Source organism: Carcharodon carcharias, chromosome 2 (assembly GCF_017639515.1).
Source record: "Carcharodon carcharias isolate sCarCar2 chromosome 2, sCarCar2.pri, whole genome shotgun sequence".
Lineage (NCBI taxonomy): Eukaryota > Metazoa > Chordata > Chondrichthyes > Lamniformes > Lamnidae > Carcharodon > Carcharodon carcharias.
In genome coordinates, this window is record NC_054468.1 from 142,172,937 (window position 1) to 142,188,282 (window position 15,346).

The 15,346-nt window shown below is 40.3% G+C and overlaps 1 protein-coding gene across 6 annotated transcripts in view; it reads right to left on the reverse strand.

Moving 5' to 3' along the window:
* afdna (afadin, adherens junction formation factor a) overlaps positions 1-15,346 on the reverse strand; it is a 243,077-nt gene that overhangs the window by 156,459 nt on the left and 71,272 nt on the right. For all 6 annotated transcript variants that reach the window (XM_041212059.1, XM_041212057.1, XM_041212055.1 and 3 more), the window contains exons 7-8: positions 7,068-7,179; positions 5,104-5,268 (exon numbers count right to left, since the gene is read on the reverse strand). In XM_041212059.1, the coding sequence (XP_041067993.1) occupies positions 5,104-5,268; positions 7,068-7,179 (277 nt within the window). The remainder of the gene's footprint in view (positions 1-5,103; positions 5,269-7,067; positions 7,180-15,346) is intronic.

The following is a 15,346-nucleotide window of genomic DNA, read 5'->3' on the forward strand; positions in this document are numbered from 1 at the left end:
CTCAACCCACACACACTCAAATTCATCACACATCCACAGGGATCTCACACGTTATGGGACAGCACCACTAACACTCATACACACCCTGATACCTCCATCAGGCTCATATCTTCTGGAGCTCATGTCCTCATCTTGTCCATGGCTCTGCTCACTGCACAACCATTCCACGCAGTGCCATGCTCCCTGCTCATACTCTCTCCATCTGTTTCCATGCAGGATAAGCCTGCTCACATCAACAGGGAGAGGTCCCAGACCAGAGGGGTGAGATGCTCACAATAGGCCCTCACTCACATTGAGGAGCAAGCCATCACGCTGACTGGTGAGGTCCCAGGCCTTGCCTGTGGTGACAGTGAAGTCAGCGTTAATACTCTCATGAGGATGCTGTACATCATCTCCCAACACCCCCCCCCCCCCCCCCCCCCCCCAAAAGCAAATGAGAGGGCTCTCTCCCTCCTGCTTTTGACTCTGCTGCCATGCACAAATTCTCTCTACTTTGGTTCACAGGGAGCTCTGCCAAGCCACCAACACCCTCAGCCAGCCAGTCCCTCAACTGTATCAGGTGCTCACTTCCAGCCAAGAGGGCACCTCCTCCACTGATGAGCTAGAAATAAGCCACCTGGAAAACCTGTCACTTACTGGTGCTTACTCCACCAGCACAGAGAGACACACCTCAGTAGGGCCTAGAACTAGAAAAAGCTTCACAGCACTGGGGAAGAGGCATCTGTGAGGTCCAAGTTAGGTGACGAGCCTCTGGATTTGGCTTTCCAGCTCATTCTGGAAAGTCGGCAAAAGGCATGGAAACATCACGCAGAGCTGTTGGAAGCCCTCAGAGTGGCTCATGAGTCAGAGGAGTGCCTCCGCCTGCTCTTTGATGAAGTGGTGCCCACATGCGCAAAATATAGAGGTCTCCATGGGAAGGATAGTGGACGCCATGGAGACCCTGGTTCAGCGAAGATAGGGAAATCCAGAAACACCAGTTGCCTTAAGTGTTATTGAGCAAACAAGCAACTCCAGACTGACCACTTATGGCCCTGCAACAGAGTTAACATCATGGCCCTACTTTATTTACAATTTCAAGTGCCTCTAACATATCCAAGCAAGAGATACAAAGATAGAAGAGGATGAAGCCAGAGAGGTATGTTTGAAGGCAGTTTTTAAGGTGTGAGCACACACATTGCACACAAATGGCAGAGTACGCCCAAGGGGAGGAACAGCGCCTGATGAATATTCACAAGAAAGAAAAAATCTGAAAGCCATTTTCCCATGGCCCATGAAATCCATAACTCAAACACAGCAATATCTCAAGTCTAAAACATATACACAAGGTGAAAGAGAAGACAACTGCATCTGAAATTTAATAAGTTAGGCAATGGCAATGTTATTCCCTCAAATTAAGAGAGCACAGAATATTGACCCCCTCCTCATATAAGAGGCACACTAGAGCTGAGAGGTGGCTTGCTCTGTGACATTCGACAATGCTGCCATAAGAGGAGCAATATTCCTGCAATTTATTCCTCTACTACAAAAAACCACTGATTGCATGCTAATGGCCTGAGACATAGGCATGAGGAATAAGCACTATTATAAAGGCTGTAAAGAATGGATTTATGCTCATAGAGCAAAATCTGTTAACGTGGACTTCAACATTACTAGCCTCTCAAAGTTGCAGCAAAATATCAGTTTTGAATGAATGTGGGGAATAAACGATGGAGTTTGGTGAATAGGGGTGGGAAAAGGCTCCTGTGGACCATAAACACTTAAATAGAACTGTTGAGCTGAATAGCCTTGTTTTTGTTGCAATTATGTAATTCTATGGCAACTAAAATGTTCCCTGGATAATTTACTACCACCTCTAGTTTTAGGAATCAATTTAGGTCTAATAAGTTCTAACATACAACGGAATGACAGTAATGAAGAAAAGTATTCAGCCCATTGTGGTTATTCTTTGAAAGCCATCCAATTAGTCCCATTATTTTCAGCTATGCAATTGTTTTTTAACCTTCAAGTATGTATTTTATTCACCAAGTTATTAATAAATCTGCTTCCACCACGCATCCTTGCAGTGCATTCTACAGCGTAACTCGTTGTATTGAAAAAAAATTCTCATTTCGCCTTTGCTTCCTTTGCCAATTACCCTAAATTTGTGCACTTTGGTTACCAACCCTTCTACTACTGGAAAAAGTTTCTCCTTATTTACTTCATTAAACCATTTATGATTTTGAACATCTCTCAAATTTCCCCTTAGTTCTGCTCTAAGAACAAACCCAACTTCTCGTCTTTCCCTGTGCCTGAAGTCCTGAATCCCTGGTACTGTTCTGGCAAAATTCCTCCACATCCTCATTTCGACTTGATTTCCTTTGCAAAATACGGTAAAGGGAACTGAACACAATACTCTAGTCGGGCCTAACCAATGTTTATAAAGCTTAAACATAACCCACTTTTGCACTCCATGCTTCTGTTTATAAGCCCAAGGATCATGCATGCTGTTCTAACAACCTTCTCAACTTGTCCTATCACTTTTATAGGTTTGTGTAAGTACACACCCAAATCCCTCTGTTCCTGCAATTTTAAAATTTAGTTTTTCTTGCTTCTCCTCATTCTTCCTATTGAAATGTATTACTTCACACTTCCCCACTTAAAATTATATTGGCCATGAAACTGCCCATTTCACTAGTCTATGTCCTCCTGAAATCTGTCACTGTCCATACAATGATTTTTCTACCTTTGAATTTTGTCATGTCATCTGCAAACTTATTCTGTGCCTACCCAAGAAAATGTCACTAACATATCAAAGAGAGCAGTCCTAAAACCTATCCTTGGGAGACACCACTATATTTCCCTCCAACCTGAAAAACAAAATTCTATGCTTTCTGTCCCTTCGCCATATCTTTTCCACAAAAATATTGCCCCTTTAATTCGATGGGCTTTAATTTTGCTAACAAGTTTATCAAATGCCTTTTGAAAGTTCATAAACACATCAACTGCGTTACCTTTATAAATCTTATGTTACTGCATCAAAAAACTCAATCAAGTTTATCAAACACGATTTGCCTTCAACAAATCTGTGCTGGCTGTCATTTATTTACCTATATCTTTCCCCAAGTGATTTTGTCTTCAAAACTGCCTCCACCACTGACTAACTAGTTGCTGAGTTTTGTTCCTCAGCCCTTTATTTAGACAGGGGTGTAACATTTCCAATAATCCAGGCCTCTGACAGCACCCCTATATCTAAAGATGATTGGAAGATTGTGGCCAAAGCTTCCACTATCTCCACCCTTACTTCTCTCAGCAACCTTGGGTGCATCCCATTTGGACCAGGTAACTTTTCTATTTCAAACACTGCCCACCTTTTAAGTGCCTTCTTTATTTTTATCCGATTCAATTTCTCCACGACCTTCTCCCTTACTGTGACATTACATCCTATACTTTAAAACCAATATAATCAATGTACTCATTTAGAACTTTAGCCATGCCTGGTCTCCTTTTTGGTCCTAATCAGTCCCACCCTTCGTTTAACTATTTACTATTCAGGTGCTCATTAAAGACTTTTGGGCTCACTTTTATGTTAACCATTACTCTCTCTTTACCCGTTTCCTTTTCCTGGTATCCAGTGGACTTTATGCATTCAGCTTGGTTCTCTACTGAATTCCGAGCTTGATATTTACCATAAGCCTCCTTGTGCAATTTCATTTTAATCTTTATATATTTAACTCATCCAGAGAACTCTAAATTTGAATGTATTCCTTTCCCCCTTGTGGAAATGTGTAGTCTGTGCCCAAACTACCTTCTCTTTAAAGGCCTCCCAGTGCTCATTTATGGTTTTACCTGTCAATCTTCATTGCTAATCCACCTGAACAGATCCTGCTTTATTTGGTCTCTATGGCTATTAGCAGAAAAAAATTCTTTAACTTCAAAGCTTTATGAAGCATAAAAGAGTACAATTTTTCTTGCTCTATTTTCTGGCAGATTTTTTTTTTTAAAAGATCAGCGCTGGCACCTTTGAACCCCAAAAAACCTGAACAGATTGCAAAACCGGGATAAACTAATAGAACATATCATTAGATCATGACTGATCTAACCTACACTTGGAGTAGAAGACTGTCCTAAAGTTCAGTGAGGAGGTTCACAGTAATGTGTTAAGAACCCCTGGAGCTAAAGCAGTGCCATAGGACAGCCTCTTAGACTTCATATGACAAAGGATTAAGACACCAGATTCTGTGGAATCATGACATTTTTAGGGCCATACTCAGCACAGATCTCTAGAAAATACAGAGTTGGACTATATTTCTATGGCACGTGGAGAATACAGAATTAAGGCTACACAGCCAAAATTGTGCAAGGAAAATGGGATGGGGTAGGAAGGATAGAATCCACCTCAAGTATTTCCCTCTTTCATATCGTAACTTGCCTTCTGCTAGAGTGTCAATCTTTATACAGTCTTCAGTACATTTGTTACAATGACTTCTACTCAGTAATTATAATTTTGGCTCTTAAAAAAATATTAATTTAGTGTGTCTGTGATAGGCATTTTATAGGTATGTAGAATCACAACAATAAAAATGCTGTATTGATCATCTATCTGCAAACACTCTCTCGTAATATAAAAGTTCTAACTATGTTATCAATACTGACAAACAAGAGTGATCAGGTCTTAAAAAAAATGAAACAGGTGAATCAAAGATCTCAGTTTCTTTTACTGAATGTAGCAGTATTTAAATTAAACTAAAGGAAATTATTTCTATTTGGTATAAATTAAATTTCATTACAAACAACAGTCCAACAGTGCAACCTTTTAGAGAAAGCAAAGGGAACTCCAACTGCAGTACTATTACTATTGGTCAAACCTAAAAAAGTTAGAAGCAAAACTATAATTTTTGGCAACTATAAACACCAACTATTGGAGTATTTGATTCTGAACTCAAAAGGATCTGCAATATCAAATTTCTTTAATAGAATTATTTGAAACAAAGCTACAGAAGGAAACAGAATTTTCCAGATGTCAGTATAAGCCAAACATTAAACAAGGCAAGACTGAACTTAAATGATCAGCTATACAGTGAAACCTTTTTAACACCTTATATATTGGTGTTATGCCACACTCACCAGGACTCAGTTCAACAAGGTATGGCAGTTTCTCAGGAGGCAATGACGAACCATAGCTTGAATTATCATTTCTTTCTTTTCCTTTTGATAACCTCCCATCTTGTTTCCTTGTATTCTTTGGGATATAGTCAGGTGGTCGTTTCTTTAACTGGAAAACTAAAGTACCTATAAAAACAATTTAAGGTAAGGGAAAATTGATCATTGGTTAGGTCACAGCTAGAATATCATATACAGTCTTGGTTAGAAAAAATTCAGGAATTAAGAAGTATGTTTGCACAGTTCATTGAAGGTGGCAGGAAAGGTTCAGAAAGTGAGCTAAGGAGTACAGAATCCTAGGCTTTATAAATAGAGGCATTTGGTACAAAAGGGAGGGAAAGTTATGAACCTTTATAAAGCACTGATTCGGCCTCAACTGGATTGTGTGTCCAATTCTGGGCACAACACATTTTAGGAAGGATATCAAAGCATCAGAAAGGGTGGAGAAAAGATTCGTGAAAACGGTTCCAGGGATGAGGAGCTTCAGTTATATGAATAGATTGAAGAAGCTGGATCTGTTCTCTTTGAAGAGAGGTTGAAGGATGTTTGATAAAGGCGTTCAAAATCCTGAGGGATCAGGACAGGGTAGATAGGGAGAAACAGTTTCTATTGGTACAAGGGTTGTGAACCAGGGATTATTGATTTAAGATAAACGGCAAAAGAACCAAAGGCAACATGAAGAAAAGAAAAACCTTTTTTACAAAGTGCAGTGAGCGGTCATGTGTGTAGTGGAAAAACAGTTAATCATGGCTTTCAAAAGAGAATTGTATAATTTTTTAAAAATTCATTTATGGGATGTGGGTCAGCTTTTATTGCTCATCCCTAATTTTCCTCGAGAAGTTGGTGGTGAGCTGCCTTCTGGAACCACTACAGTCCATGTGGTGTAGGTATACCCACAGTGCTATCAGGAAGGGAGTTCCAGGATTTTGACCCAGTGGCAGTGAAGAAACAGTGATATATCTTCAAGTCAGGATGGTGTGTAGCTTGGAGGGGAACTACCAGGTGGTGGTGTTGTCCTGCGTCTGTTGCCTTTGTCCTTCTAGATGGTAGCAGTCGTGGGTTTGGAAGGTGTTATCTAAGGAGCCTTGGTGAGTTCCTGCAGTGCATCTTGTAAATGGTACACGCTGCTGCCACTGTGCATTGGTGGTGGAAGGAGTGAATGTTTGTGGATGCAGTGCCAATCAAGCAGGTTTGCTTTGTCCTGAATGATATCAAGATTCCTGAGTGTTGTTGGAGCTGAAGAGGAAAAATTTACAGGACTACAGGAGAGGGTCAGGGGAGTGGGGCAAGCAAGAGTTGGAGAACTGGCATGGACACAACAGCTGAATGGCCTCCTCCTGTGCTGCAACCATTCTATGACTCTGTGAGAAGCTTTGGATAAGGGCAAAAGCATCAGGAAACTGGAAGGCTTTATATGTAAAGGTGGCATTCAAACATTATAGGGCTGTGGTAAGGTAAGTGGGATAAAATTTCTACTTCAGTCTCACAGAAACTGGGGAATACTCAATTAGGACTACAACAAAGAGAATTAAGGGGCAAGAGGGTTTTAAAAAACATCATGGATGGACATCTGCGATCTGTTGCTTGCAATTCCTGCATCAGGAGCAGCTGGAGTCACTGCAGAGCATCAAGGAAGATGAGTGTTTCCAGGACCATACGCTATTGCACAGTATCTGTTCAGAGGGGGTGTGCCCCACAGGGGGTGCAGCTGCTGCTCTCACTCTAGGTAGTAAGGGTCTGTTCAAGATCAGTAGATTTTCTGAACATTCTTTTTAGACAGGTAGGCATTCACTTTGGATTTTCTTAACATGTTTCAATTGTTCACCCATCTAAACAGGTTGCAATATTAACAGTGCGGTAAAAACATGATGGTGCAATTTATACTCTTTTAACGTAAATACATATATAGAAGAGATCAGGCTGCTTACCTTTGTCACTTGGCCAATCTCTGAAAATCTGGAGTGGACATTCATCATCATCAAGTAGAGTCTCTTTAGCACCTTTATCATCAGAATGTTGTGCACCAGGTGGCAATACTACCTAAGAAAGAAAATATTAGCAAACAGAAAAATCAATTTCTCTAATTGGTATTCAGCTTTGCCTACAATAACAAAGCCCAAAAATTTGTAACTCTCCAAGTTCAAATTTTACAATCTCTTTTCTCAAATGCTGAATGTAACAAGTAGGAAAGAGAAAATTAGGAAAGGAGAAAAGGAAAGCAGAAAAGAAAAAGTAGGGAAAGGGCAACAATTAATGTACAGGAAAAAAATGCATCTTTCATATTCACACGACACCCCAAAGTACTTCACAGTCAACTAATTACCTTCTGAAGTGTGATCACTATGTTAATACACAAGCACCGCAACCAACCTGGATACAGCAATGCCCCACAAACAGCAATAAAATGAACAACCAGTATATCTTTTTGTGGTGTTGGTTAAAGAATATTGGCCAGGACATCAGAGGTTCTTGCTCTTCTGCATCATGAGATTTTTTGCATCTATCTGAAAGGTTAATATTAGAATCCTTTTCAAATGGTAGCTAAGTCAGGACCAAACCAAAAGGGGATAGATTACGAAGATGGTAGAGATGCCAAGGCACTGGAAAGATATCCACATGACCTTTCCCATGGCTAGTATAAAGGACCATGCATACAAACAATATGCAACACAGAAATAGGCCGATCAACCAGTCCACCCCAGGATTTATGCTCCACTCAAGTTACCTCCCATCCTTCTTCATCTAACTATCCTCTATTCCCTTCTCATATGCTTATCTAATTTCTCCTTAAATACATTTATATTATCTGCCTAAACTTCTCCCTGTGGTAACAAACTCCATATTCTCACCACTCGCCAAAGGCATCCATAAAATGCCCGAATGGAACAAAATCATGAACTTCATGCAATAATACTAGGTAAGCAATTAAACATTTTCGGATTGGGGATATCATGAAGAATATCATGAAAGTGTCCCATGATTATTTATGTCAATTAGATTAGAGTCCAGACACTAACAGTACATTCATACATTTATACTCTTTATACTGCAAATGGGATTAAGAGTAAAAGCTAACAAATTTTACAACTGTACGGCAAAAACATTTAATTGCCACAGGAACAAGGCAACTGTATATTTTAAGGCTACAATGAACAACAATGTTAAACTCTCAACCCAGGACAAGTTCCTGTTCCAACATAAGTGCTTTGTAATAACAAAGCCAATACGTTGGAACTTGGAGTGGTATGGGGACAACCACTTTACAATCATGAGATGCCTTACAACAAGAAAGTGACTCTCAAAATACAATTGGAACTTCGCTGATAAGGCACATGGGGGTGCATGTTTGTGCAGCCAAATTCAGAATTTACACAATGATTTCAGCATCACAAGAACCAGGCCTGCATTCCAGGTGCATCCAAATGCTGCATCACATTTATGGTTAAGGTTTCAAAGTTGATCAATCACCAAAATATATTTTTGAACAGAATGAAAAGGGCCCCAAACTACTCAAAACACACTGACTTTTACTATACAGTAGAAGGTAAATCAACAGCATTAGAGTGAAACAGCAGCTTTCTAGCCAGAAGGACAGCAGTTGAGGTTGTAGCCACAAGCTGGTCATATGAACACAATTCATAAATGTGGTTGTTAGATGAAGTACTGCGCATAGATCAAATTAAAACATTCATAGTGGCAAACTAGGCATTCATCTTGAAGCAATTTTTAATTCACTCAAGATGAACAATGACAAGGTAAAGTTAATTACTGTACAATCATTAAAGAAATTACTTGCAGGAGTGAATAATGTTGAAAAAACCATCCTCTGGAGAACTGGATGATAATGAGTGCATTGATTATATAAAAATAATCACCCTGAAGACCACCTGGGTGAGGACTCATCGAGATAGAATGATAAGGCTGCTACTTATTACAGCACACGTTGTTAGGGGCATAGTATTAAGTGAATAAGAAGCTCAAGGCACAAGATATATTTGAAGTCTTAATAACCTAGATGTATAATAGGCTGCATAAAAACTGTCAATGAGATGAGTAATTCTCTTGGGAATTTTGGAACATACAACTCAATTGTTACTGCACTAATTAAGAGTTATTCTTAACAGACTCCCTGAAATTAAGCTAAATTTTTAATTTAGACTTTAATATAAAATTAGATAAATCCAAGTAGATAGTAGAGGATATAAGTATTCTGGATTAATACTGATACTCAAATCATTATTAAATGAATTATCTCAATATATTAAACCAGTAAAAGGTTAAAACTTAATTATGGATATGATCTTTGTGTAGCAATAAGTTTGTTGCACTGAAACTCCCACACATCTTTCCCCTACAAATATTCTACAGTTAACCGTATCAGCAAAAACTGGTCTAGTGATCACACTGTCCTATATAATTACTTTAAAAGCTCAACAAGTCAGTCTATTTTAGTATATACTACTAAATCAAACATGACAGGGTCCATGATCAATTTGCAAATATACCATATAGCTAACAAGATACAAACAAAAGACACTGTTGGGAACTGACTTCACATTCCCAGTACTTTAAAAATGTTGCCAATTGTTTTACAAACCACAGAAGATACTCAAGAATTTTTAGCCATTTCATGTGAATAGAAACAAAAGTGGCAAGATTTAGGCTTTAGCCCTTTAGGTCAGATACTGGGGTATATCACTGGGTTTGTGTAAGTGGGGGATAGAGTGGGGGCAGGGAAGAGGCTGAGCGAGGTGGTGGTTTGGGGGGGGTTGGGGGGGGGGGGGGGGGGGGGGTTGTGCACATATAGCGGGGAGAGGCAGCAGCAGGACAAAGACAGACAACATTGCGCAACCAGATCCAAGATGAGCGGCACTGTGGACACCGACACCACCACCAAACTCAAGATTTTTTAAAATTCATTCACAGGGTGTGGGCTTCACTGGCTGGGCCAGCATTTATTGGCCCATCCTTTGTTGCCCTGAGAAGGTGGTGGTGAGCTGCCTTCTTGAACTGCTGAAGGCCATGTGGTGTAGGTACACCCACACTGCTGTTAGGAAGGGAGTTCCAATAATTTGACCCAATGGCAGTGAAGGAAAGGCAATACTTTTTCAAGTTAGGGCGGTGAGTGACTTGGAGGGGAACTTCCAGGTAGTGGCCTGCCCATTTATCAGCTGCCCTTGTCCTTCTAGCTGTTAGTGGTCATGGGTTTGGAAGGTGCTGTCAAAGGAGCCTTGGTGAATTCCTGCAGTGCATCTTGTAGATGGTACACACTGTTGCTACTGTGCATTGGTGGTGGAGGAGTGAATGTTTGTGGATGTGGTGCAAATCAAGCAGGCTGCTTTGTCCTGGACGATGTCCAGTTTCTTCAGCGTTGTGGGAGCTGCACTCATCCAGTGGTGGACAGGCTTTGGGAAGTCAGGAGGTGAGTTACTCATCGCATGATTCCTAGCCTCTGACCTGCTCTTGTAGCCACAGTATTTATGTGCCTAATCCAGTCAGTTTCTGGTCAATGGTAACAACCAGAATGTTGATAGTAGGGGAATTCAGTGATGGTAATGCCATTGAACATCAAGGGGCGATGGTTAGATTCTCTCTTGTTGGAGATGGTCATTGCCTGACACTTGTGTGGCACGAATGTTACTTGCCACTTGTCAGCCCAAGCCTGGATATTGTCCAAGTCTTGCTGCAGTTGGACATCGACTGCTTCAGTAGCTGAGCCGTCGCAAATGGTGCTGAACACTGGGCAATCATTAGTGAACATCCCCACTTCTGACCTTATGATGCAAGGAAGGTCATTGATGAAGCAGCTGAAGATGGTCGAGCCTAGGACACTACCCTGAGGAACTCCTGCAGTGATGTCCTGGTGCTGAGATGACTGACCTCCAACAACCACAACCATCTTCCTTTGTGCTAGGTATGACTCCAACCAGTGGAGAGTTTTCCCTGACTCCCATTGATTCCAGTTTTGCTAGGGCTCCTTGATGCCACACTTGGTCAAATGCAGCCTTGATGTCAAGGGTAGTCATCCTCACCTCACCTTGGGAGTTCAGCTCTTTTGTCCATGTTTGAATCAAGGCTGAAATAAGGTCAGAAGCTGAATGGCCCTGGCGGAACCCAAACTGGGCATCAGTGAGCAGGTTATTGCTAAGCAAGTGCCTCTTGATAGCATGTTGATGACCCCTTCCATTACTTTACTGATGATCGAGGGTAGACTGATGGGGAGGTAATTGGCTGTGTTGGATTTGTCCTGTTTTTTGTATACAGGACACACCTGGGCAATTTTCCAGACAGCCAGGTAGATGCCAGTGCTGTAGCTGTACTGGAACAGCTTGGCTTTGGGCGCAGCAAGTTCTGGAGCACAAGTCTTCAGTACTATTGCCAGAATATTGTCAGGGCCCATCGGCCTTTGCACTATCCAGTGCTTTCAGCCATTTCTTGATATCACGTGGAGTGAATCAAATTGGCTGAAGACTGGCATCTGTAATGCTGGGTACCTTGGGTAGAGGCAGAGATGGATGATCCACTCAGCACTTCTGGCTGAAGATTGTTGCAAATGCTTCAGCTTTATCTTTTGCACTGCTGTGCCGGGCTCCTCCATCATTGAGGATGGGGATATTTGCGGAGTCTCCTCCTCCACTGAATTTTAATTGTCCATCACTATTCACAACTGGATGCGGCAGGGCTGCAGAGCTTAGATCTGATCCACTGGTTGTGGGATCGCTTAGCTCTGGGACTGTGGTGGGTGTCTCAGAGCTAAGTACATAAAATTACCATCTACCTTGGACAAACACGGAAGACAAATGCAACATTCTGATTGAGAGAGAAGTTTGACAGTAAAAGCATAGCGTGAAAGGGCTGCAGAATACAACTTACAAGGAGTGCGTATTATACACAAGGTCGAATATACTTAGATATACAAATCTTAAAACAGCTGGGAAGATATTTGCAGACATGGATTCCAAAATGAGTAGATCTGAAGAATGCAATTTTCAGGAATTACTAGTTACAGAACCCGATTGCTGGACAATGAAAATGTATAATACATAGATTTTAAGAGTCTTGGAGTATCTGGCCTTAAAGTATAGCAAAATATCTATTATCTCAAAAAAGCACAAGCACATATAATTAGCAAATTCCTAATGTACTAGAAACATTTTTCATATGTACTATTTAATATTTTCTCCCAATTAAACATGAACCATAACGTAAATTCAGTTTTACAGATTTATACTAAATGTCAAAATGCAAACATACAGGAGCACAAAGGATCTGATTTTAGAGTTTCTTAGTTTTACAAGTTTTAAAAGGTCTGTTATTATAACTACCTTGCATAAATGGAAATTAAATACTGCGTTCATCCTGTTTTTCATAACATATTTGAACTTTAATTAAAACAGGAAAGCATATACCCATAATATTAATAAACCATTAATACAAAACATATTTTTAATTCCACATACTGTGGTATATAAATAGCCTGAAGGATTGTGCATTTGATAATGTGACATTCCAACAGGTATAACAAAAAAAAATTCCAACAAAGCCATAGCCAGCCATTTATTTACAAGATCTTCTACTGTACCCTCGATAGAAAACAGAAAATCGGAAACACCACCTTCCAAAGCAGCAATTGTATTTTAACACCAATAATTTTGTGACTAGATATTCCAAGAACAATAGCGCCCAATTCAAGGGATTCAAATAACAAACTACAAAGTCAAAGTTCAAGTGATTTATAACTAATTTGAAACCTAAGATGATAATACAGCTTGATAATCACCCTTTAAATTTTTGTAATACAGTACATGAGTTGGAGCTGAAAGGGGAAACTTATTGTTAAAACAGCAACAGCACAGTGGATGCAGACAACCAGAATGATCCATGTAATTGACTTTTGATCATCTTACTGAAGAACTAAAGAAGATTACTAAACCAATACAAGGTTATTAAAAAAAGCTGTAGCTGAATGTCAAAACTTAAACATTAAATGAAACAAAGTGGAACATTGCAAAGTACAACATAGACAGACGGGTGACATTATAAAGCACAAGTTATAGAGGTGAATTGATTTACTCAATATCATCCAAACACACTCATGTTTATTATTTGCTGCATGGAGTTTTTTCATTCATTTTATGAAAAAGGTCTCAAGCTTAAATCTTATTGCGATTTTCCAACCTAGTATCGAGGGAATCATGTGGAATTGTCTCTCTGAAAGTTTAAACCAAAACCCATCAAACTGCTCAATACACACAAAAGAGCTGAAGAGAAGCAGGGAGTTGTGTGTGTTCTGGCCAATATTTCTCTTTCAATTAATTCCACCAAGAATGCAGATTTGGTCATACGAGGAATATCTGTTGATATTTGTGTCTGTAATTAGCAGCCATACAGAATGTTTCCTCTTGTTGGGAAGAGCATAACTAGGAACCATCAAACTAAGACAGTCACCAAGGAATTCAAAAGAAACCTGTGTACCCAAAAAGTAGTAAGAATAAGGGACTGATTCAAGGAATGGGTGAAATGAATTGTATCGATGAATTTAAGAGGAAGCTAGGCAAGTATTTGAGGGAAAGGGAAATAGATGGTTACGATGCTAAAAGATGGAGGAGGCTCAAGTACAGCATAAACACCAGCATGGACTGGTTTGGTTGAATGGTCTGTTTCTGTGCTGTATATCCTATGTAAAATATTGTGGCCATTCAAATAGCCTTTTTGATTCCATTGAAAATCGTTTCTCTATCATATCCATTTCAAATATCAACTTATTAAAAAAAATGAGAACACTTTGCAGACAAAAATGGCAGCTTAAACGCTAACCAAATCCTTCATGGACTACCATAACAAGCATCATTTTATAGGAAGAGGGAAAGGTCATTGCCCATCTCACCACATTACAAAGTAGCACAGGACAGAGGCCACATAAATTACATTAGGTTCTGGAACGTAAACTGATAGGTGAAAATACAATTTGATATTACAGTCTTTCTTGCAAGTCAACTTTTCAGTTCAAAAGCTTGCCTTTAGAAAAAATTGAATGTAAATGACATTCGGCCAATATGTTGAATCATCAGCATCACAAAGCAAGCAGCAAATGGACCAAGTTTCTAACAAAAATGCTGCAGCCTCTTTTCTAACTAACCCATGCAACAGAAACAGTAAAGAAAAAAAAAGATTTTTTAACAAGAGAGGTGTCCTCTGCTCCATCCATGGATGGATTCAGCATTCCACAGATCACCTTTGTGTTTCCAAATGACAGGAGAGAATTTTGGTCTCAAACAACTACAGAAAAGGATGCACCTCTACTCAGGAGCTGCCCCTTGATTCAAGGATGACATCTACTCAGGGTCGTGAGCCATGAGTCTTCATGCAATTGAACAGCCTGATTCTCCACCTGCAGATCCTTGAGCACATGGGTCAAGACTTCATATGAGGTAGTGAGATCCGGAATGCTGAATTTGCTTCCTTTTCTTTCCTTCTCTGCCACTGTTCTGTCTCATCAGTAAGGCATTTGGACTCAAGAGCATGATGCAGCTTGATGGAAAAGTTGTCACAATTTTGAACTATTGGTACCAAGCACCTCCCAGTCATTAATGCCAATGCTGCTGTACTTCAAGAGGAGATTCAGAGTGTCTTTGAAGCATTTTCTTTGTCCTGCCCTGGAATGCTGGCCATCTGAGAATTGAGAAAACAAGGCCTAGTGGGGGAGGTAGTTTTTTGGCCATCAGGACACAAATTCCAGTCCTCACATCGAATCCAGAAGATGTGGCAGAGGCATCGCTGATGGGAATTTCACTAGCATCATGTGTCACAGATACACAGTTCAGGTCTCATTGCAGTATTGAAGCAAGGTGACGGCAATTGCTCTGCACACAAGGACTTCTGATTACTTGTGGAGGTCTTCACTCATTGCGGTAGCTTGTAGAAGGCCCAGCTGGCGCAGCTGAGCTGGATCTCCTCATTAACGGTGGCCTTTGAGAGACACAGTTGCCAAGACAGGGGATGTGGTCAACATATCTCAGTCTCTCCAACATATATGGGAGGTGGAATATTTGGCTGACCAGGTGTGGGTTGATACATGTTTTGTTTTATCAACATTCAAGGACAAACCAAGTCTCTTGTATGCAGAACTAAAAAGATCAAGAGTGGCTTGCAAATCTGGCACAGAGAGAGCAACAACACTGCAGTCATCCGCAAACTTTAGTCAGTT